Genomic DNA, 25,539 nt, shown 5'->3' on the forward strand with positions numbered 1-25,539 from the left:
ATCACAGCAGCATCTTCAGAGGTCAGATGTGGGTTTACAGCCTGATGTTCAATGAACAATGAACAAAAAATATCCTTTTTTTCATCTGAAGGTTGTGAAATTCTTTCATTACAGCAGCTAAAAATGAAAAGCAAACAAAAAATGAAGTAAATGAATAAAAGGGGGATGTGGTTCAGTTATATGAAACACAATGTTGCCAAACAAACATAGGAAACCTACTTAACTGATCCTGAAGCCTTCCTTATACATATACTACAGGTACCTCATCCTTGCACCCGCACTCCCCACAAGCAGGTGGTAGTAATACACCTAACTGCCAAAAGGAAGAGGAGGAGGAGAAGAAGAAGCAGCCACGCCCTTTCATGCCACCTGCAAAGGTCTTTATCCCTACCATGACCTCACAGATCACTGGTAGCTCACAGAAACAAAGAATGTAATCATTTCTGTGTAACCCTGCAGGCTGAAAGTGTGTGCCTCATCTAAACAGGTTAAAAGCATGATGGTAAAAGTTTGACTTTGAGTGGCTGCAAATGAAATGAACCTGTGCAGGTAGGTGACCATGTGTGGCTGCCGCCATGACAGTCAGTGACTTTTGTTTGTTTAACTGATTCTTCATGCGGACTGTTTGCGCTATGGTATTTTTCTGTCACCTCTATTTTAAGCTCCCAACTAAGTTTGTCCACTCATGTTCTTGGGTTTTGAAATCTATCTGCCCACTGGTTTGGGTTAATGGTTTAATTTACAAATATTTAGCCCCCATTTAACCTCTAAACCTTAATGAAAAAGCAGCAACAGCTGGAAGAAAAAGTTTAAGACGTGCAGCGATTGACGCAGGAGTATGAAGAGCATTTTACAACTCTGCAAATTAATGAATTTAAAAGCTATGATATGTTTTTTTTAATTTGTTTGTTTTTTGAGGTTTTCATTGGAGATTTTCCTCTAATAACAAACTTGTCTACCTTGTGCTGACCACCATGCCATCCTCTAATCAGTGATGTTCATTTACATTTTTCCACTCAAATATCTTAATTATTTACAGCAGGTCTCCCAGACATGGATTGATGGGAAATGGGTGGAAACATATGTGAACATACAGTATATAAAACAAAACCGGTTTATACATTTTAATGAGTTTGGAAGTCAATATTTGGTTTGACCACCATTGTTCTTCAGCACGGCCTGAACTCTGTTGGGCCGCCTTCTGGTAATTTCTTTTTCATCTGTAGTTCTCCGGGCTTCTTGAAGGACATTCAAAGCTCTTCTTTGGGTGTTTCTGCCTTTTCTTCTGGTCTCTGTCAATGATGTTGACGTCTGTGGAGGCCGATCCATGACTGAGAATTTGTGTTCCTCTATCAGAGTGTGCTTTTTACCACATTGGTGGCGTGTTTGGGATCACTGTCATGCTGATCCCAGCTGGTATTATAAAGTGGATCAAAGTGGCCACACTGCACACAATGCTGAGATATGCTTTTAGGAATCGCTTGTTCAATTCAAAGAATTGAGAGACAAAAGCCAACAATTAAATGACTCTAAGCACTATGTGGCAATGAGAAATTAAAACGGGAAGAAACCTCTGGCAGAGCCAGGCTCATGGAAGAGCAGCGATCTGTCTCAACCGGTTGGGGGATGTGTGTGAAAATATTATTTTATGCCTGTCAAACTGTGTTAATAGATCAGCAAAAGAAATGGGAACAAATTGTGCTTTTCAGACGGGTGGCTGGTAACAAAGTTCCTAAAGATGTAATTTAAAATTGGTTCCTTGCTAGGTTTTCTGTTAGTTGTAGACACAACACTGGCTAACCTCTTGAGTTAGGAGGCTTTTTATACTTGAATGATTCATAGGGTTAGCATCAAGTGGCTTAGCAAACAAAACTTTCCTTTGAAACTGGTAAAAGAAAAGACTGGAAGTGAGTGTAAAAGCAGTCAATGTCAAAAGACAAATTTTGAAAAACCTTCAGAAAGCCTGAAGAACCTATTGCTCAAGACCGCTTTAAAAGTTATAAGAAAGTCTGAGTGCTTTGAAGACAATGTAAAGAAATGCAGCTGGGTTGAGACTTTTATCGAGGACTGTTTACTGGAGACCTTTCTCTGATTGAGCCGCTTGTTCTGTTCGCAGTCTTCTAAACCTTTCAGACGCTTGAGCCCCTCCCAATGGAAGCCAAAGGAAAGTTTGACTTTAATGCAGTAACAGATGATGAGCTGGGCTTCAAACAGGGCGACATAGTCAAGGTCAGTGCGTAACTTTTACTCAGCTGTACACAGTTTTCATTAGTGCTGTTGTGCTTGTCTTCATAGTAAAGGTCGTGCCTCAGCACTACAAGCAACCCATTTAACAGGCGCAGCTTTTACTTTGAAGGCAAACTCTCTCCTTTACCAGTTTGTGTGGCACTCTTCAGTTTCACAGCTGCTTCATGAGTAGTTGGTGAGTATTTGTAGGTAAGTTGCAATCGAGGTGCCAACCTGTGGGTTACTACAACAACCAAAGCAACTCAGTGAAGAGCTCTATACCTCTTTGTGACCAATTCCACCCAGTGACTAAGAACAACCACTGGTCAGTATGTACGACTCGTTTTTTAGGGGTTTCCATCAGCTGGTAGTATTTTTTTTTTTTAATATATATTATAAAAATACCTACTCAGCCAGGGTTCCAAGTGAGGTGAGTTGAGCTGAAAATGTGCTGTCAGCAAACTGCATGCCACTGATTGGTCAGAGAGTGACATCACTGGATTAGCCATGAGAGCGCCTCATTCACGACTTTTGAAACCCCATCCATCCATCCTGATATCCATCCATACTTTTGAAACCTGGCAATGAAAATGGTTGCACACAGTCAACAGGTACACCATCACATGGTACGCATTCCCTCAGTTACTATGTTGTTCGTGTCACATGATGTCATGGGAATTTTGGGCCGGGTTGCTATAACAACACCACCAACACAGAGGTGGTAATTTAACTGTAATGGAAAATGACCAAACGCCAAGTTGAGGTGAGTAGGTGCTAGTGGAAAAGAGGCATTAAATTCTAACTCAGCATTCCTCCCATCTTTTATATACAGTCGATGTATGTTGCATGTTTGAAACCATGGCAATCGCCACCTGCTGGCCAATAAAGAGAGTTCAGGTGACTTTCATTTCTACAGGTTACCTCCAGTCTGTCCCAGCTTCTCAGTTTAAACTGTGGTTTTGTTTCTTTTCCTGTGTTATTTTTCATCATGTTCTGTTCTGCTTAGCTTGTGACTCACAATTTCCCCTTTATTGCAACCGATAATAATAACCGCTTTCCCTGCTTTCATCACAGCAATCGGACGTCACTCCCACAGATGTCCGACTGTGTTAAATTTAAAAACTGTCTGGGATGTTGTCTCAATATGTGGGTTGATGGATGGGAGGTTAAAATGCGATGCAGTCCAATATAAGTAAGAAATCTGATACTCCTGTATGAAGTTTTATCTTTTCGCATCTGGACAGATTATACGGTATGACAACATCTGGTGTAAAGCAGAGATGAATGGACAGGAGGGGCTTGTGCCACGTAACTTCCTTGACATTCAGTTTCCAAGGTAAGAAACAGATGAACAATAATCCGCTGCAAAAGCAGAAATCCTTTTCATTCTGTGTGCAAACCATTTAAAATGACTACGAAGCAGGAATGAAGAAGATGCCCAAAAGTCAGCTGCACATTTTCCTTCAGTAACACGAATGTACCTGAAAAGTCTCAACATTTTCACACTTTTGAGCTTAGAAGTTCATTTAAGGTCTTAAAAAGCCCAAATTTAGATGTTAAAATCGTAGGGAAAGGCCCAAAGGCAGGATAGTTTTGCTTTTACAACACTGGCTGGTAGGTGTGTGTACTTGCATGTTTGATGCATGTTTGCATCAGATAGTCATGAGCACAGGACCTGTTTCTGCAGATGGTTTCGGGAGGATGCCACTCGTGGAGATGCAGTGGAGTTCCTGATGAACAAACACGTGGGAGAGTTTGTGATCCGAGGGTGTCGGACCAGCCCCGGAAACTTCTGCATTTCTGTCAAGTGAGTCAAGTGTGTCTCCCAACTAAGTATTACACACATTACATTGTACCTGATCATTTAGACCTTTTTATTGCCTTAAAAGGGAGAAATAAATAAGAAAGTTCATAAGGCGTTTATGATAAGGTCACACTGGGGAAAATGGTGGTAATAAAGAAAACGATTCTGTTTGCTATGAACTGCCACTCGCAGTTTCCATCTTCAAATTCATTTCTGATACGTCAAGACGGTGTTAAAATGGAAATAAAACTGAGTCAGTCTGCTATTAGTCTGCAATTGAATGGGGTCAAATTGGCCGTTGTGTGCAATCTGGTTCATGTAATATGGTGATTAACTTTGATAAACTGGCAAAAATCTCACGTCTGTTGCAGTCTGCACACACAAAAATTGACTTTAACTACTTCCATTCAGTGTCCAGCCAGAACTTTCTAATAAGGATGTATAATTTTGAAATGTGTTTTTAATGTTGTGAGACAGACTTAAAGTTCATAAATTCTCAATAATTTTTTATTTTCAGTTCAAAGACATTTGTTTGTTTCAGTTGTTCTAAAGAGGTTTATGTAGTCAAATGTCAACCATTCGCCCAAGCCCCAATGAGCCATTCCCTGTGTTCTTTTCCTCTTAGCATTTTACTAGCATCATTTTTATTCGCGTTTCTGTTACTTAACTGAAACTAGGTTTGAAATAACGTTAAGTATAATAAACTTGGTGTGAGTGATTTATAGTAAAGTTATTCTGACTCTTAAATCTGTTCTCAGGTATGAGCAGGGCATGATGCATTACAGATTGCTGAGGGACAAGAGAGGTCATTACTTCCTGTGGAGCGAAAAATTCACCTCTCTGAACAAACTGGTGGACTTCTACAAAACCAACTCAATCTCCAAAAGCAGGATAATCTACCTCAACGTCAATGTGAGCCTGGACCAAGGCGGCCCCTCCGATGATCAGCCAGTGAGACATGATTGCTTTTATTGAAAACCTCAGATTTAAAGAGCAGTTTATGACAACAAGCAAGTTACGAGGCATGCTGCTTCAGTCAGTTTCACTTACATAGTCCCAGAACATCAGTTGTCTCAAGGTGCTTTACATTTTAAGGTAAAGACCAGTCGATACCCTATGAGGAGCACTTACAGGATGGAAGAACTCCCTTTAGATAGGAAGTGACATCCAGCAAATGCACGTTCAGGGAGGGACCACCGTCTAATGTGACCAACCAGCCAGTAACTGAGGGAAGACTCACAGATACAAGTTTCAGGCATCTCTCTCACTCCTTTCACTTAACAGGGTGGTGTCACATGTTGGTTGTTTTGTTTGTGCAGTGAAAAGTTAAAATGGTGCCAGCATATCACATCTCGCTTATTCAAATATTCCAGCGTTGCAGCTGTGAAGTCAATTCACTTTATGGAATTAACCTGAGAGGACGAGAGAGTCTGTGCACTTTCAAACTCGGTTAGCTTGCCTTTTGATTAATTAGATATTTTTGATAAGGTGATCACACCAGCAAACATTACAACTTTAAACATGTGGAACACCATCGAAGTGTAGATGCAGCACAGGAGGGCTGATCGGGATGACCTCATCCAGGCTAAACTGTGCAAGCCTCATCGAGAAGGAAAGCTTCTGGGAGTTGGTTCCAGCAGAGAGGGGTCTGAAAGCTGAAGGCTCTGCCTTTCATTCAACTTTTAAATATCCTATGAACCGCAAGTAAACCTGCAGTGTGACAGTAAAGAGCTCTAATGGGGTGATACTGTACTATAAGGTTTTTAAGATAAGATGGGACCTGATTATTCAAGTATGTGAGGTTTCAGGACGGAGTACAATAACCTTTGTCTCTAAGACATTTCTGCAGTTTAACTATTTGGAGTGTATCATCTGGCTTCATGGATTGACAGAGCTGAGTATCATCTGCATAACAATGAAATATGTGCTACTTGAAGGCTGTGCCTCCCATTCTACTTTTGAAAAGTCTGGGTATCAAATTTAAATTTGTACTTGTGCATTAAGCAGCACAGCATACTGGCTGACTCTCATCTGCATCTTCATTTGTAACAGTAGTTGTTTTGGTCCATTCTCTTCCAACTCATTTGAAAATGTGTAAATATAAATGGTGCTTGTACCTGTTTAATGTCTTTTGGTGATATCAAATTCTAGTGTGACCAGTTCACCACAGGAACAAGATCAGTTATTTAAGTTTTAAGATTTTCTTCCTTCTTGACCATTTCATTGTGAAAATCAGTCACATTGGAAACATTTGATTCCTAAGGCTACATTTGAAAGGGCTTCATTCATCAGTTGTCTGTCGGGTATTGATCAGTGTTTGTTTTTTCCTCCCACAGACTACGTCTTGTTTTCGAGTGATGGCGATGTGCGACTTCCCTGCTATACAAGACGACGAGCTTGGTTTCAACGCAGGAGACATCATTGAGGTGCTGGATATGTCTGATCCTTTTTGGTGGAAAGGGAAGCTGGAAGGAATTATTGGACTGTTTCCTGTAAATGCCACGAGACCACTGTGAGGAAATCCACCACTGATGCTTTTACTACACCTGCTTACACTCGGACTCGGCCTGCAGGTGCACCTGCCCTCGATTAAGAGTTTCTAAACCTTAATGAAAAGCAGGCTTTTAGATAATATGCTGCACATCAGCCTTCACCCAGAGGAGTGAGTCAGTACAGCTTTTTATCTACAAACGAGCAGAATAACGATGAATGTCTGGTTATGTTTTAACACATGGATGTATGCCCTACACACTTTTTTTTAAATTTTTTAAATAAAACATTTTATGATCAAGATTAAATCTGAACTCATTATGAGGGGAGAATTTTTTCACTTTTCTTATTACAAAGTTGATTCCTGTCAAATCTATCCTGTGATATTCCCTGTTACTTATTTCCTGACTTCTTTAGTTGTATCCAGCTGATAGACTGTACATTGAAGATGGAAGTGGTTGGTGGTCTGAAAAGTGAATTCCTAAAGCTGCATTCTTTCTAATGGCCACCAGGAGGCAACACCTGTGTTTGGGGGGGGGGAACAAAATCCTCTGGCTGTATTCTTTCTTCTGCCATTCTGTAACAAAGGTTACAATGTGCTTAAGTGATGATGTGACAGCCCTGTATTTATAGGTCCAAGCATCTCCTTCACTGAACAATGGCCTCGTCTTTTAAACACATCGAGTGGATAAAGAGAGAGTCATTTATCTGCAACTAATCATGCACAGAAAATAATATTCTCTGACTGACTTGGTTAAGGAGCTGAAGTTTACAGATGTAGGTGCAGGAGCAGGGCTTGCTGCTTGTTTCCATTTAGTTTTCTAGCAGATAAGCAATTTAATGTTACTTGATTATTATTATTTATTTATTTTTTTGTTAGCAAGATTATACCAAAAACTCAGCAAGATCAATTTTATACAAGTGTTGTTGAGGTGAAGTGTGGACAAACAAAAGAACCCATCTGACGTACATCAAAGTCACTTTACTTAAAAATCAGCAAAGGAAGGGGGGGGCATTTACATAAGTGGAAGTTCTCTACAGGCTTTTAGTTACTACGGGCCCAAGAAAACACAACACATGCTGTCAAAATGAATCGGTAGCACTAGTAATGGTACTGCTAAAAGCTTATTTTATTTCATTTTGATTAGTTTTCGGAAACAAAATAAGCCACAAAATACTCAGAATTTCAATTTTAAAAAGTTATGGCACACCTAAGGAAAGCTAAATACTAAATGGAAACATGAAGGTTTTAACATGTTACTGTATTTCATATCTTACTGTAAACGATATGTGCATTTTTGCATGGTATTAACCATCCTCACTCCAGTGGAAACATTTTTGAGAGCTGTGCTATTTCTGGTTTCCTCGGACAGAATTGTGCAGATGCACACTTCTCTCTTCCAAAAGCTGTCATCACTTTCTCTGCTTCACCTGGAGGTAAACTCTTTTCTCATATACAGAAATTTGGTGTGGTGAAGATTGCACAAGTCAGTTGGTTCAGAATGCCCTGATATGATATTCAGTGGTAAGAATAAAACAGACTGGTGTGCGCACCTTATAAATCTAATGGGGAATTTCACGTCCACACTAACCAGGATGCTGCAGAAGAATAAGTGATGGCCAACCACAAACCAGTTTCTCTTGAAGTATTTCTTCTGGCCCATTCTGCATTTATCATCATGGTCATTTCTATTATTTTAGTTGTATCCAGAATAGGTTAGCCTGAGGTTGGCTTTAAAAAAGAAAAAATGGAGATTGACCCTCGATCTTGGGACAACCAAACTCTTGAAAAGGTGATTATGAAAACATTCCTTAGAAGTTGCTTCAAAGTAAAGGTTAATGGGCAGGGATAGCTCAGTAGGTAGAGTGATTGCCCCATGATTGGAAGGTCGGGGGTTCGACTCCACTGAGCGGCTACCCTGAGGTACCCCTGAGCAAGTTTCCGTCCCTACACACTGCTCCCCGGGTGCTGCATTGGTGGCTGTCCACTGGGTGAATGGGTTAAATGCAGAGGAGTAATTTCCCTACGGGGGCTAACACATACACATAAAAAAAACTAAAAACATTAATGCATTGCTTACCTCCCAGTGGATATAAATAAATAAGAATATGAAGAAAGAGGCCGACAGCAGCTTTTCATCCACTGCTTTGATTCTGCAGCTGAAGATGGATAAATGTCAAACTGTGAAGCTAACAGCTGAGGAGCTCCATGACCTCACCTCACTGCCTTGTGGAAGTGTAGCTATAAATAAAAGAAGTGTTTATTTAAAAGGAACAATGAACCTGCAAACATACGTGAATTGATTTTCATTTTCATGTTCAGTTATTTCAGATATATTCATAGATAAACAGTGAAGGTAATTTAAATTTACAGAAGAAAAAATAAACCATGCAAAGGGCTGAAAACTCATCTTTGCGGTTATTTAAATGTTCAACAAAAGGAAGAAGAAAATGTTTTATTTTCATTCTTTTATGTAAAAATGGTAAGATTGATTCATTTCAAAATAAAATAAAAAGATGTAGTTTATCGTTTATGCTTAAATTTAGGTTTTTAATTTCTTTTGTTAACTTGTGCCCTGACCACTTTTCTCAGTGGATGCATACACTGACCATTGTACATTTAAAAAGGTCGTGTATGTATGTTATCTAATAATCTAATTAGATTGGTAATCTAATAATTGTATTTTTCTGTCCATCCACTCCCTCCTCTCCTGGAGCCTTACATCCTCTCTCAGGAGATTTTAAATCTCACCCTGTTTATTCTTATGTTTGTCGCTGACTGACTCTCACCCTCCTCCACCTGGAGTGTCCTCAGGGATGGAGGCAATTAGGACAGGAATCTCTATAACAACATGTCATCCATGAGGCTAAACCAAGGCCAAGTAATAGAGCTTCCCACTCACTCCCTCACCTGCACTGACCTGTGCATTTGCAGTCCTGAAGGAAATCCTCCACCATGACAGCTCAACAGAAACAGCAACAAAGAACATTTAAGTTTATTATATATTAATATTTTATATATGGTTTTCTTATAGTCCCAGGAAACTGACCTTCACATGCAGCTCCAGGTTCTCCAGAGTCAAAGGACAGGAGCACATGTCAATTACGTTAATGTCTGAATGCAGCAGGACACACACCATCTGACAGAAATCATTATAGCTGGATGCCCTATTTAGGGTTTAAAAAAGAAGAAGAAAACCAGCAGGGGTACTACAGGCTGATTAATTATAACGGGCTCTGCAAAGGAAGAGAACTAATTAAACACCACACTGACTGAATTCTTGGCCCTGGTAAAAAGGTAATGTTCACCTCTGAGTGTAATGAACTCAACAGTCTGCTCTCCGCTCAAACAAAACAGCACGTTGGAGTATTTCTGGCTTAATAATAACAAACAAAATCAGGCGAATTAGCAAACAATGCTAAATGAAAGTAGCTATGTGTTGAATCCTGATGTCTGAGTGTGAAAGTGACATCTGCGTGAAAACGAAGCAGGCTCCACTGCTTGGAGTTCATTTGCATGCATGCATGTATGTAGTGTAAGCAGCAATGTTATATAACCTCCATGATGTCTGTAAGACACATAAAAAACAAGACGCTCAAAAACCAGATGTGCTTTTAACTTACTGTGAACATCAGACCTGTTTATGTTCAGTCTGTTGTGAATCTTACCAGAATATTCAGTCCTTAAACCTCATTAAAAACAACGTATTTTATTAAAATCCAACCATCTGTATTTCTCTGCTTGTAACATTTCTAGAAATCTGACTCATTTCCCCGTTACAGCACCAGACTAGACCACAGATTAGTTTTCGAGCTGCTGTACTCTCTTATTTTTTAAAATAATGTGAGTGGCCTTTCACTTCATAAAACTGCATTGTGACTCACCGCCTACAGCACAAAGCTCCTCTTATTATTTATCAGTCTTTGAATAAAGCTGGTGGCCATCATCTGGACTTCAGCTCAGCTCGGACGTTTGTACTTTTTGTCTCCTACGGGAAACTTTCAAGGTATTCTTGAGGGTTGGATTTGATTTTCTATCTGAATGCATGTTCATTCAGCAGGGGAGACTGTGCCAGGTTTGTCTCATCCACACAAATATGTCTTTAATTTGACCGTGAGGATGAATGGACCTGGAGCCGTCCTTTTTAGAAATGTAAATCTGTTTCCAAGGTCATGGTTGAAAGAGAGAAACAGAGCTGCTTGTAGTTAGCTCTTACTCAGACCAAAGCCACTTAAATTTCACCCATCAAATGTAACAAAATTGTGGAATAATGTAGGAATTTGTAACAACAAGGTCTGAAGCTCTCTAGCTTTTATAAGCTGCAGAAAATTATGTCATAATATTGCTTGCTGCACTTAATGAAAAGCTCCTGCTATAACCATAAAAAACTCTCAGGACTCTCATAGATAAACAGAGCCACTGAGAATAGTTCAGCAAACTCCAAACTGCTTTGAATAACACCAAAATATTAAAGTGTGATAAATCAGCAAACTCTGAAACACATACAGTCCATCAGTAGTTGTTATATCATCATAACAGAGAAAAATATCAACCATAAAGCCTTCTTGTGACCTGCTCTCATAGGAACAGGGCTGGTTATTTATAACTGGTTTATAAACCAGTCAGAAATCCTTTTTAAGATGAACAGACCACAGTCAGAGCCAAGCCAGAACATATCTAGAAGAGTCTTTCCACTTTCTGTTAACCCCATTGTGCAGAAAATCGAATCATTTCAACCAGAAATGCTCACAAGATAGTTTCCAATAAGTAGGAGTGAATGGAGCTAAATGGCTAAAACAATCTGGTTCTAGTTTTTCTTCTAGGTTCTCAGTCGTAGTCGTTCGCGGTCGTCTTTAAAGCTTGAAAACAGAAAACAACTGGACTTCTTTAAGTCTGTGAGGTCGTTTTACCTCTTATCCAAGGGGCTTCTTCAGCTCCAGCTCACTGGTAGAGATGAACTATGTTGCCAAAAGTATTTACTCACCCGTGAATTCAGGTGTTTTAAACACTTCTATGACCACAGGTGTATAAGTTGCATCATCCCCCAAACTATTCCCACAAAACTGGGAGAATGAAAGTGTCCAAAATGTCCTGGAACTAAGGGCTGACCCCAACTCCTGGAAACAACCCCACACCATGGCCAGCTGCTTGGCCATGGAAACCCACACCATGAAGCTCTCCACACACTGTTCTTGAGCTTAATCTGAAGGTTGCTTGACGATCACTTTTTGGCACAACTCCTGGAGCTAAGGGGGCAAAACAATTTAATGTGCTAATAGGCAACGTAAAAGCAGAGTCATGATAAACAATATATATGCGTGTTTGTCCTGAATAATTTCGCCACGTTTGCTGTCTAAGGACAGCGCAGCGAGCACTCTCTGCTTATGACAAAAAAATAAAGAAAACAAAACAAAAAGCAGCCCGTTCGTTTTGGTGGAAAAATGCACCATGTCAACCAATCAAAAATGATATGGCAACATGACATTTGGTTGTTTAGGAAGAGGGAAGTTTTAGGAGTGAGGGAGAGAGAGAGAGAGAGAGAGAGAGAGAGAGAGAGAAGACAGCAGAAAAAGAGAGAGAGCGAGTTTTGAGATGTGAGAGATTTGTGACGTTTAGCGTGTTTGGAGTGTGTAGTTAATGTGTTGTCTTGTGTAGTTAGTGTGTAGTGTTGTGGATAGTTTTGTGTTGTGTGTCAGAACAATGAGGCGACTGCTGTCTCCAGGTAGAAACAGGAGTGATACACCTGCTGCTGTCAGACCTGCAGGTATCAGGCTGTGATGTTCTCCTTTATAGTGGACAGAAATTATTTTTTGGAGTGGCACAAATAATTTGTGTGGCATCTTATTGAATGCAGAACAGCTGATTGTTCTGTAAATAGTTTGAAATGGTTATAAAAAAAGGTAAAAGGTAAATGGCTGCAAATAACTTTGTTGTTTGCAAAACTTGTGCATATGATTTTAAAATTGACAATTTATATTTGCATTTAAGGTTATGAAATATGACTTAATAAACATGTTTGTGGTTGTTACAGTAAAAAATATAACTTTTTCTAATCGGATTTTATGTTTTTTCCCTGATTTTAGATCAATTGTGTTAATACAGTATGTCAAAATAAAAACATAACTGTAAATTCAGACACCTGAGGTTGTGCTGAAAAGAATGATACCAAACAAGGCAAAGTAAATCGTTTTTAAAGGTAAAAAGTAGAAGTAAAATCAAAAGTGGTTAAAAACGGCCAATTATACCCTGGACCCCAGAGGGTTAAACATTTTTCTTTAAAGTAACGCAATAGTTACTTTTCAAGTAATTAATTACTTTTAGAATCTTGTAACTCAGTTACTAACTCAGTTACTTTTTTGAAGAAGTAACTAGTAACTATAATTAATTACTTTTTCAAAGTACTTGCCCAACACTGCTAACAGCTGACTGTGGAATATTTGGTAGTAACACGCTGGAATTCACTGAGCTGGGAGCGACCTGTTCTTTGTAGAAGCCGTCTGAAGGTGCTAGATTATGCCTGTGGCTATGATGTGATTGGAGCGCCTGAATCCACTGATGGGTGGATGGGTGACTGAACACTTTTGGCAGTATAGTGTATTAGTTATTAGTGCTTTCAAATCCTAAAATCAAACAGATGAAAACAGTTAATGCTAAATGAACTTGTGGCCTTTTCTATTCGAATGAACAAACCCGTTTTATCCACTTACACGAAGCTTTTACTGTTCAAACCAAACGGAGAGAAGCGTGACATAAAGCAGAGTTGTTTACCACAGCGCGTGACGCTGAATCGCTCTGTCTCTGCAGTCTGCTGATAATCAGACGGTGTTAATATTCTGAGCAGTGAGCTGCAGGGTCAGGAGGAGCTGCCATCCCCGCTGCTGTGAACACCCTGAATATCCTGTTCTGCACGCCTGACCAAACTTATGAGATTCTGCGTGTTTGAGAGGAAAATAACACGAGCATGTTTGTGCACACACATTCGTTAATTATATACAAGCACTTAAAAAAGGACATGCTGAATTATACTCGTGAAGAAAAGCAGGTATTAGCCTTTCAGCCATGTGATGTGCTTCACAGAGAAAACAGCTTTTTCTCAAATTTTGTCATAAACTGTGTGACACGGCAGGACGCTGCCAGGAAACCAATCGATTTAAATGAACTATGAAGCCAGAATTTGGCTTTATTCAAAGCTATTACAGTAGAGTTCAGAAATGGAAATATTGAGCTCAACAATAGACTGTAAATTATTTAAAGTGATGACATTAAATGGCTTAATCCTACATTCTTTCTAATGTCCAACAGGGCTGACTCATTTACAGGCACAGCCTCAGACACTTTAAGTTAAAATACAGTTTTGCATTTTTACCTCACTTTTAATTTACTTTTTACTGTAATTACATTTCCAATTACTGTATTTAAAAAAACTGCCATACTTTTTTGGTTTCTAGTGTTTGTTTTAATGTGGAGCATCCTGTAAGGTGGATTTTGAAAGGTTAATTAAAATGGGAAGAATAAAATGCCAATCCATATAGCTGGACTTGTGTGTGAACATCCCGGCAAATCATTTAATGCAGATTTACTTCAATCCACGAGTGCAGCGCCTGATACTCTTTATAGCCTCAGGATGCTGCGGTGTGTTTCAGCCAAGAGGATTTTAATCATTTTAATCCTCCTCCTCTCTGGATTGTTAACACAAGAACAAGCTAGAATATTTATGTTGTTGTTCTTTGCGAATTTAATGATTATCATAAACCACTTCAATTAACAGGACGGTTTAGGACGGAGGCAGCGGCAGGAGAGCCTCGGAGGATGGGGAGGCGATGAAAATAAATGTTCTCCCTCTACGCAGAGATGTCATCAAGGAGCCGCTCGGGAAGAAGAGGGAGAGAGAAATTAACTCCAAGCGAGAGCGGTGTCAGAGTGCAGTTTATCTTCCTTCAGCACACGTGTCCACGCCGTGTTGTGTCTGCTGCACGAGCTGCTCTCATTCGCTGGTGTGTTTTAGCCTGTGTGGTGGGGGCGCTGCTGTCTGCGCTGGTGAAAAGAGCACATGGCAGATGTTCTGTGTGTCACATCCCACCACCCTTCACCTGCTCTTACTTCTGTCCTCTGCACATGTGCAACAACTGGAGGCAGGGAGGGGATGAAGGATGGAGAGTTCTCTCCAGCTTTTTGTTCCATTATCCCACGATGTTTGTAACATGTTAGCGAGGATGTTCTGAATATGAAAGTCAGAGCTGGGGATTTAAAAAAGAATAATCTGTGGATTAGTATCTGAAAACTGTGTCTAATTGAAGAGCTACAGAGAAGGAATACTTTGCAAACACTTGGTTAGACAATTTGTCGTAACCGCAGTCCTCACTTCTTATTTTTTGCATATTTGTCACATTTTAATGTTTCAGATCCTCAGAAAATTTGAATGTTAGACAAAGATAACCTTCCTGAATACAAAAGGCAGTTTTTAAATGATGATTTCCAGGAGAGGTCGTCCTCCCAAAATCACTGCAAGAGTCCAGTAACAGAACATCTAAAAAACCTGCAGGTCTCACTTGGCTCAGTTAAGGTTCAGAGTTCATGATTCAACAGTAAGAAAGAAACTGGGCAAAAATGACATCCATGGGAGAGTTCAAAGGAGGAAACCACTGCTGACCAAAAAGAACACAAAGGTTTGTTTTTCTTTTGCCAAAAAACATCTGGATGATCCTCAAGACTTTTGGAAAACACTCTGTGGGCTGACAAACAAAAGCTGACATTTTTTGGAAGTTTGTACTCCAGTTACTCCGGCATTTCATGAAAGAGCATCATATCAACAGTCAAACATGGTGGTGGTAGGATGATAGTCTGGTGCTGGTTTGCTGCTTTAGGATCTGGGCGACTTCCCATAACTGATGAAACCATGAACGGTTTGTGAACTAAAGACCGACGGCACTTGGGATATTTGATTCTGTTCATTGTTGTCAGTGTTTGAGTTGTGATGAAAACTTACATATTAACAATCATGAAACTGAGCTTATTCCTCATTGTTAGTCAGATATGACATTAAATGCTAGTTTCGGTTGCTATTCAAGGTTTGGGAGACGTGCAGGCAGCTGAGACTGAGAAAGTCACCTGGCTGAGTGAGGAAATATTTCTTCTACTGAAAACTCCAGAAAGTCCAGATGAACAGAATCAACTTTCTGAGATTCAGTGATTGGGCATGCAAGACACACCAGCCAGCCCACCTCTGAATGGCTAAAAAACAAAAGGCTGTGGAGTGGCCTAGTGAAAGTCTGGACTTAAATCCAAAACCCTCCAATGAAGCCGAATTAAAACCATTTTACAGTAGGCCAGTTATCGCAAACACTTGATTGCAGTTCTTACTGCCAAGGGTGGCAGTGTTAGCTTTAGGTGGCAATTACTTTTCACACAGGGTCAGGTAGGTTTGGATAGCTTTTTCCCCTTAATACATAAAATCATCATTTAAAGACTGTATTTTGTATTTACTCGGGTTATGTTTGTGTAATACTAAAACTATCTGATGGTCTGAAATATGGCTAATATGCAAAAAACTAAGAAATCAAAATAGAGAGCTCTGTATGTTTTGCACATAAATGTTGTTTCTTCACATTCCCATGATGGCTGTAGTTAACATGGGATTTATTAATAGGTCTTTAGAAATGTGGTGAGTAATTACCACACACAAAGCTGAAGTTTTATAGCAATTTTCTGTAATCAGTCTTCACATCCTCCCAACAACAAATCACTTCTGCAGCATTGTAGCTAATTTATGCAAACGCAGCATTTCCAGTAATTACACAACAGCAGCAATCTTCCACCTGATCTTTGCCTCGGCCTGCCGCACTCACACAGATTGCCATCGGACTGAGAAATTGAGTCTGGTTATCTGAGGAGAAGCTCGAACAGACAGGCCGGCGAGCGACTCCTGCGTCTGACTCCTGGTGAGATTAAAACTGCTGGACGTCAGCCCACAGGGGATTCAGGGTGCTGCGTAGCATTCTGGGAGATTGCTACCGTAACCTTTACTGAAGGAATCCCAGTGTTTAGAGGATTTTTATTTTTGCCCAGCAGTAGACAGAGCAGTTCGGGTGAGGTCAAACGTGAGGCACAAATCCCTCTGGGATAAATGAATGCTGTTTTTCTGCATGCAAATGTAATCCACGGTGCTCAGGTTTGATTCACCTGCTGACAGATGGCATGTTTGTTTCTGCTGCATGCAATGTGGAGCAGCAACTTCCTCCCAGCTCTGGGATCTCATTATTCCTGCCCAGGGAGAATTGATCAAACAACGTAGTCAAACACGCCACTGCGATAATGAGCCAACAGCAAGCTAATTATCTGCTCTTAGACCTCCTGCAGGAAAATCACCTCAGCGTGCCCAGAGCTGCTCCTGAGTGCCCTCCAGAACAGTTTGGGCTTCACTGTCAGCCAGCAGGAGCTTTAAAGCAGCTACAGTCCAAATGAAAGGGACGGATCACCTTCAGGATGACAAGGGGACAGCGTGAAAGCTGGAAACCAAGAACAGAACCTTCTAACATGTCTTATACCAGAGAAATGTTTCATTTTTGACTTGAAATCCAAACAGCAGTGTCCCAGTTGATTAACGCACCTTTTAATGGAACTGAAACGCTTTAACACTCGGACGCCTGCGCTATGAAGCAGGATTTGGGGCTGAGCATCAGGTTTAGTCCTGGATTTTCTGTCTTATGGAGGGAGTTCACTTCTTACTGGGCTACGCAGACCTAACCAAAGTACAGATGCATTGACTGACCAATCATCCGTGTTATATAGAGGGACCAGTTTTATAATCTATGTTTCAGATTTTAGGACCAAACATAAAAATATACGCATCTATTTTCTGCATCCTTAACTGAGTACATGCAAATTCACATGAGTTTGCACTGCTGTAAATTTACTGCGTGCAAACTCATGTGGTGGCAAATTGTATAATGCATAAAACGTATCTCTACAGCAGAGAATCTGTGTAGCACCTGAAACATACTATAAATTAAATTATAAAGGTGTTTAAGGTGCCATATAATCTAGACAGGTAGAAAGATTCCAACCATCCAACCTTTAGCTCAGTATGTCTCGCTAACCCATTAATCTTCCTTTAGAGTGTTTGAGATAAGAAATCACCACCTACTGACCAATCAATTCCCCAATAATTAGCACCACCGTTACGAGAAGTTCCCTCGGACCTTGCTTTGTAGGTCGGCAGTACTTAAAGTGTCGTACTGCTTTAAATAGAGTCTGTTTGACACCACCAGAAGCAGACTCACAATTAAACCTCTTAAAAGCTTAATTTCTGGTGTGGAACCTGGATAACCTGCCAACAACAAACAACAACCACTCAACCACCCAGTCAATGGCTTCCTCACCTCAAAAAAAAACAATAATAATAATAATAAAATACTAATAAATTAAGAGTTGGAGAAATCTGTTCATATTTCATGTCTCAAAAATATTTATAGTGTAATACTGAAATTTTAAAACACCAAAAATTGGTCTTGTTGTTAAAAATGTTATAGCAGTCAGGAAATGGACCAAATAAGCCATTTTTTTCTATTTGGCTCTTCATGTGCATGTTGGATATTTATGACCGGTTGTTTTATATCTTTTTACCCTTTATCAAAATAATAAAGTTCCTCTGTCAAAAGCTCTAAGCTCTACAAGCTGTAAGTAATTTCTTCCTGTGTAAATCATAAAAGAGCAATGTAATCTTAAAACCGGGCTCCTGGGCTGTGTGTTGTTTCCTACTTATTGGTGTGATTTCTGTTTTTATACTATTTTTGTAACTGCAGTGAGATGAGAAACACGTATCGGTTTTACAGGGATACGCTTGAATTCGTGCAGACGCTGTTATAGAAGAGTCCAACTCAGAATTCAATGTGAATTAGTAGGAGTAGGATTTCATTTTATCCTCTGTTTGCTCTTCATGATCCTGCCTTGTACCTGTTTTTAACGATGCTGCCAGTAAATGAGAGAATTAATATTTATCCGGGCTGTAGCAAACAAAGATGTTATATTACGATGATATGGTATTAAGACTGTTCATGTTGTCGGTATTGGAAAGACTGTTTGGATTCAGTGTGGCTGCTGCTGGAGCGTGGAGGAGGTAGGACACAGGACGCCCACTCGCTCACTCTGAATGCACCAGACAATGACATGTGGGCTCAGTCGGACATCACGTGGACTTCATGCTGCAGAGCTGGCAGGTTAAAGACTTGAAGTATTTGTCAGTAATGACAAATAATCCTACCTGTTCACCCTTTACTTTGCAGAAAAGCATTGTTTGAGGAAAAATGTAAATAATTTTTTAGGCTGGGTCGCTTTTAGCGCTGAAATTGCCAAGACATTAGAGAATATTTTTTTGAAACTTAAATTAAACAGAGTTTGAGTAAGGGTTAGCATCACTCAGCACTTTTCCAGCTCTTATATATTTATTCCCGTACTACACTGGGGTACCTTTGGTTAAGTCACAGTTCAAAATAATCTGTATTCATTTTATGGGACCTTGGTGCAGCCCCAAGCTGTTGCTCCTCCCCCTTTAAGACAAATTTCTTAGGTTTAAACAGCAGGTGGGTGGGGCTTATATTCAGATTAACCTCTCTTTATGACCTCACAGAGAGCACCAAGTAGAATAAACTGTTAGAAACCGAGTGTTTAGAGCTATTTGAAGCCTGAGCTTTCCACTCACAGAGATTACATGTGCATATGCTGCCCTCATTATTTAAAAATTTGGCCATGTTTAATGGGAATCCACCATTTTTACAATAAAAAACAGCATAAGGATCCACTTTGTGATGGAAAAGTAGCTCCTGAAATGCTGTACTATATCTTTAATGGTGTAATGGACCCTGTCTTTGAACATGTCCTCACACCTTCACACTTCTGAGATTACTTACTGCGAGGTCACAGCGGTCCATGGAGAAATTTCCTCTCCTCTTCCCATCCTCGTCTTCAGGGATTTGTCATCTGATTTAAAGCATCGTCAGCTTGTCAGTTTTTACAACCGTTCCCATCCCAGGGAGCGAGGAGAGCAGCTAGTTTTTCTCATATAGCAAGATTTAAAAAGTGAGGGGTAAATTTACGACATGGGCTGCTAAGAGAAGCTGTTGGATACACAGCACTGACATGTTGACGGTTGAATAATCAGCTCTGGGATTATCTCAGCAGTGACAGCACAGTGCAAAAGAAAAGGAAAAAAAAATCAATGTTCTTTTCCATCAACACTGTTTTTGCTTCTCCCTGGCTTTCGAGTCACCCGTCTCCCCCCAGACACTATTCCCTCTGCCTGCAGAATAGCAATCTGCTGCGGTGACACAGCCGATGAGTCAGGAGGCCGTGAATTAAAATTATCGTCTGACTTCATCTCACCCAGCGAGCGTGCCGTCGCAGGTGAGAGCGGTCGTGGTGATGCTCTTACAGCTTTCTTTTGTGTCCAAATGGAGACGTCTGACATTGACAAATAATTATAGTTTCCTGATGTTTTGAGGGTCACTCCAAAAATCGATCAGTCCCTCCCACCCGACCGCCTCAGAACTGCAGCTTCGATTCAATGATGTCATGCAAAGATTTTACCTTCGTTCCAGGACTCATTTCTGAGTTACACACCCTCAAAGTACACAGGGTGGGTTGAAATTTGGTGCTTTTTATCGCACTTTGTATCAAGAAAAGAAATCCACGTGACCTTTACAAGGCTAAAAAATACATTTAAGCTCTGATGATCAGTTTTTACTCCAACTTAAAAAAAAGATTCTTGCGTCAGATTGTGTCTCTTTATCAGCAGACAAATTTTGAGCATCAGTATCATGGGATATATCATAGGCCATGTTCACACATACATGGGTATTTTGGTAAATGTAGATTTAAATGCATCAACGTGATGACCATTATTTTCATTTTTATGTCAGACTGTGTGCTGTTGTTGTTTGTTGGCATTTGGTTGTCCAACATTTCCTCACAGTTAGTTTTTTTTCTTTGCATTTTGATGTGAATCGGGATATTTTTACTAAACAATCTCACTTTTAATAAAGTCCTGTGTATGTGTGAATGTTACCATGGTTTCAATAATGTCCATGATGTAGAGGAACAACAACAAACATTGGTTTTTCCATAATTGATTGGAGACAACTTCAAAAAGTGCATTATGTCATCATGTATGGTAGGTGGTCAAAACACATACCAGCCTCGTCTTCTAACCAAACAGTTTTATAATATAATCATGTTTAGTGAGTTTAGCCTGTGATTTCACCTTGAATCACTTTTTGAGACCAGCTTCTTTGGTTGATTTTGAATGTGATCTTCAAATTTGGCTTTAAAGACATAAACCTTTGAATCAAAGAGCACGTGGAAGCCACATTTTCTCCTGTTGTGTTAATTTAAGTACATGTCATTTAGTGATTAACTAGGCCTTAATTCACCCTGGAGTAATTTGCTTTTTTTACTGTCACGTTTTTCTTACGTGTGACATTTGCAAAGCTGTGGTCTTCCTTTAACACACTTCACAACATCATGCAAAGGACTGTGATGAATATTACTGATTCCTAATAGACAGCATCGTTCTCTGGTGATTGATTTTGGATTTTAAAACGCCAGTTTAGGTTTTTTTTTTTGCATTTTGAATATTTTTTAAATCCTCCAATTACCCTGCACTAACAGCTGACTGTAGCCCACAGAGAGCCTGATCAGGTCAAGAGTAGCTGTTTTTACAGCCCTTACCACAACAAACTAAAGAAAAATTTCCATGATCATTCACTTACATTTCCCACTGCAGAAATAAAACAACTAAACTCCATCAACGATTCATTACTTTTTTAAAAGCACACTTAAGTCTCGTTGATATCTTCTCGACAGGCTGTTTTCTTTAACCTTTTTCTGTCTGAAGGAGGTAATAAAAGCACAAGCCGATACTCACACCTATTCATTCCCTCATTAATTTCAAACTGCATCTGAGCCACAGCTGCACGTTTCTCCGTGCTAACGCCTGCTCTGCTTTCCTTTCGTGCTGCATTCATGGACTTGGGATAAACTGGAAGCCAGTTTTTGAGCGTCTAAATTCGATTTTTTAAAATAAGTATTCATCTCAGCTCATTTTTGTAGCTAACACTGATGTATTACGTGCCGCGGCTATAGCGCCCTCTGGTGGAAACATAATTAGTAGTTGCGTTTGCAGCTTGATTTAGACTTCTGTGTGGAGTCTTTGCTGGTAGCTGAGCTACCAGATTTTTAAGTCCTTTTGGGAGTGTCCCTAAGAGGATTGTGGACCCCCTATTGTTCCACTACCTAACCACACGAGCCAAGGTGTGAAAACGGGTGTGGGTCACAACCAGCCAAGGTTTCAGGTGAACCCATTGTGAGACCTAGCCCCACCCTATTATGTGACTTACTAAGATCAAATCTCAAAACTGGATTATAGATGGCAGACAGTTGGTGTCGTAAACCGCCCCCTCTGTTCAAAGATGGTCGTTCACAGTGGACATAAATGGCTTCTTTCTGTGAACACTGGCATCCTCGAAAGAGTGACCTTTGTCCTTCAGATGCAGATATACAGCTGAGCCTTGTCGTGTCGAGGTGGCTCTTCTAAGTGGCTGTTTGGACTCTCTAATGTAGAAGCCTGAGCACTCCTCACTACCCTGTACAGCATACACTACGTTGTTAAGTTTGTTTTTGCGAGTTTTGTATTGGGGATGAACCAGTTTTTGTCTGATTGTGTGGCAGGGTCTGAAGTAGACTGGGATGTCGTGTTTGAAGAAGACTCTCCTGAGTTTCTCTGATAAACCACTACATAAGGGATGACAACATTGTTCCGTTTGTCCTTCTGATTCTCCCTAGTTAGTGTCTGATCTTATTTTCTGTGCATTTTCATGATTAGGGACACTCCGCTTAAAAATTTGGGACTCTCCACCAATTTCTCCTGGAACTGAAGAAACTTCTTGGACGAGAGGTGAAATGTCTTCAAGAAACTTAAAGAGGTCCAGATGCCTTTCTCCTCAAACTACAATGACCTGGATGACTGACAATAGGATGGATAGTTTGTTTTTATGCTAAAAGTTCAGTATGTAGCACACTAAATTGTAATAAATATATTTTTTTTAGTTTTAAAAATATTTTAAAATTACATTTAAAAAAATATAGCTTAAACATGCACTATAAAATGTCTGAACTTTTTTGTGCTACCCACCATATATATTTTATTTATAGCCTATAGCACATTTCATTAACAGAAGTTGACCCAAGTGTTTTAGAGTCAGGCACATTCCAGGTCTCCAAAAAAAACAGTTTCAAAATACATGAAAAGCTGAAATGTGTGTTTTATTCTATTAACTAATTATTATGGAAAATACAAATCTCACTGATTTAGTGTAAAAAGTGCCTTTATAGGTTAAACGTATTGATAATGGTATCGGCGATTTATACAAAAATTTGCAGCATTGTAAACCACTACTGTTGACAGTTTACATCTGAATTTTAATTCGGTCTAACGTGTAAATTCCTGCAATCCTGGAAGGCGTCACTGACGCTCTGTGCTCTGATTGGAGGTCAGAGGCGGTGGGCGGGGCCGCTGGCCGAGTGCGGAGACAATAGAGAGGGGCTCGGGAGACAGACCACGGCGGATGCACGGTGACAGACAGCAGCCGGTCCCCGCAGAGCCTTCATTCCCAGCCGGTCTCCTGAGTCGCTGAAGGATCCGAACGTTGTCTGAATGGACTGACAGCTTCCAGCACTTTGTCAACGGTAGGAGAAGATTTCGTTTTTCTCCCAGTAAAACCAGTTAACAGCTTACGAAACGCTGCTCGGTGTGTCTTTTCAAGCATTTAAAGCTCAGATTCAGCTTGAAAGTGATGCCTCACTGCTCTGAGGCAAAAGCACAACACTCCACGGCTGTTGTGTGTCTATGCACGGGCACTATATTGGGCTTTGCACTCTGAAAACAATGTATTCTAAATATACAGCTGTAAATCTAAAACAAAGTTCACCCAACCTGAGCAGAACAATAGAGCTGCTGTGAAGCTATTGTCTCAGAGCTACAATCTCTGGTATTGACTTTCCTCCCTCTACATTTACAGAGCAGATTTCTCGCCACAGACATGCTCATGTGCTGCATGCTGTCATGGATATAATGCATGCACGCTTTGTGTCTGCAGATCACATCCATAGTTGATCTCTTTGTGCTGCAGTTTTTATGTCTGAGTGTCTGTAAACAGTGTTACTGACTCCAGATCTGCATCAGGGATACAGACATGGGGATTTATGGTGTTAATGGAAGGTGATTAATCATCAGACGTGGTTCTGGTTCTGACATTTTAGATTTTTTTTTCATGCAAAAATTGGACAGGTTTGCTAAACACTAAGAATTCAGCATCTCAGATGACAAAGGTTCACCAGTGTGTTGACTTTGATGCTGATGCTTATCGGTATTTTTGTGCAAAGTTTATTTTTTTGTCTGCATCCTCCCTGCTGAGGGCTCCTTCATCGCCTTGCTCTGGCTCCCATAAATCCATCGAGTTTAGAGGAATCTGAAACTTTGTGGGATTAATAGCCACGTCTTGCTACTAGTAGTGGATATATAATTGGCTGCAGATCTACACGAGACGCCGAACTGCTTAAAAAATAATTTACACCTACTTTCACAAGCATAGCCTCAATCATATGTCCAAATATAAACAAAGGGACACTTTTGGTGACGCTGATTTTACCTGTAAAACGCTAGCGTGCTGCTAACTCAAGCTGATTGGTCACTTAAAGGTTTACAGGACACGCTCCCTCGCCTTTTGCAAACGAAATACTGAAGCGGCTGGATGGCACTTGGAGATGATTGAAATGGAAGTGGCAGTGATTCGTGGTGCTGTCGCAGAAAGGAATTTTGCGACAATCGAATCCCTAAAATTGTCTCTTTTGTCTCAGCTCCTTCTGTCCGAAGCATGATGAAAGCCCCCTGTGGAACCTGAAGTCCAGAGCGCAGGAGTTCTTGAGTGCCACTTCCACACCTTCATCCACTCATGGGCTACAAGCTGCTTCTTTCATGTCGCTTTTAGCTTCTCAGATGACAGGATTTCTGCTTTCTGGTTTTGTTTGTATGTTTGTACAGACAAACACAACCAGCACCCTTATTCAGGGCGTTATTAAACCTCTTATGGGTATTGATAAAACTATTTAAGGTTTCATTGACGAAGTAGCCCCACGTGAATGAGCTTTGAGTGTTTGTGTTGTTACAACAAGGACTTTAAAACATGGATGTAGTCACTGCCATGGATTTTTGGACTTCACACTTATTTGGAGCCAGAATATTGAGATAAGAGTGCAGAGTGCATTCATCAGCTAAACCTGGTGAGCTTTCATAGCAAACTACAAACATAAACCTGAGCGCTAGCATTCAGACACAGATAGTGAATAAAACACTAGATTTTCTTTTCACAGAAACTGCAGCATAAACTTCCTGGATGGCCTGCACCACAAAGCCCATAATATTTTATTTCACAGAAATATTTGTTAGTTCAGCCCTGCAGAGGAGACGTGAAAATAAAACCATGCACATCTCCTCGGCAGGCAGGAGGAAGACGGTTAGAGAATGTGAGATTAAATCAGACAAAGAGTGTACCGCTGCCTTCTGTTGCGTGGGGATCGCAGCAGCCGAAATGCTTTGGCAGTAAAGGAGAGCGCCCAGTGATGCGCTGCTGAGCGCGCAGGGACAAAGCCTCAGTGTTCGCAGGCGATGTAGGTCGAGCCGGTTAAAGCCGGCTGCTTTGATGTGCTGCACAGCTCCGTGAGCGCCGTGGGAGCGGACGGCCGAGCCTCGCCGGAGGCCGCCGCACAAGAGGACGCTGAACTCCAGCGCCGTGACAGCTGGCGTGATGCAGTCTGACTTCTGCAAACATTTCCAGAGGGACGAGCTGCTCACGGGACAGAAGTAATCTCTCCGGTTTTGTTGCTTCTCAGTGAGCAGATTTAAAGAACAACAGTTCACATGTTAACATTAGATCAGTGGTGGTGAGCTGAATGACTGAGGATGGAGCTG

General features: G+C 40.5%; 1 protein-coding gene across 4 annotated transcripts; it reads left to right on the plus strand.

Annotated features, from left to right (window-relative positions):
- The first annotated feature begins 280 nt into the window (after positions 1 to 280).
- LOC102293459 (GRB2-related adapter protein 2) lies at positions 281 to 6,863 on the plus strand. Of its 4 annotated transcripts, none has more exons than XM_005924198.3 (7): positions 291 to 377; positions 460 to 549; positions 2,117 to 2,229; positions 3,471 to 3,562; positions 3,914 to 4,033; positions 4,789 to 4,981; positions 6,367 to 6,861. In XM_005924198.3, the coding sequence occupies exons 3-7, from the start codon at positions 2,152 to 2,154 to the stop codon at positions 6,544 to 6,546; spliced, it is 663 nt and encodes a 220-aa protein (XP_005924260.1). In that variant the 5' UTR covers positions 291 to 377; positions 460 to 549; positions 2,117 to 2,151; the 3' UTR covers positions 6,547 to 6,861. The 4 variants fall into 4 exon arrangements, with proteins under 4 accessions (XP_005924262.1, XP_005924260.1, XP_005924261.1 ...); XM_005924199.3 differs by having other exon boundaries at positions 322 to 377; positions 488 to 549; positions 6,367 to 6,862; XM_005924200.3 differs by lacking the exon at positions 460 to 549 and having other exon boundaries at positions 281 to 377; positions 6,367 to 6,863.
- The last annotated feature ends 18,676 nt before the right edge of the window (positions 6,864 to 25,539 follow it).

This window comes from Haplochromis burtoni, unplaced genomic scaffold (genome assembly GCF_018398535.1).
Source record: "Haplochromis burtoni strain Fernald_Lab_line unplaced genomic scaffold, NCSU_Asbu1 Contig_68, whole genome shotgun sequence".
Classification (NCBI taxonomy): Eukaryota; Metazoa; Chordata; class Actinopteri; order Cichliformes; family Cichlidae; genus Haplochromis; species Haplochromis burtoni.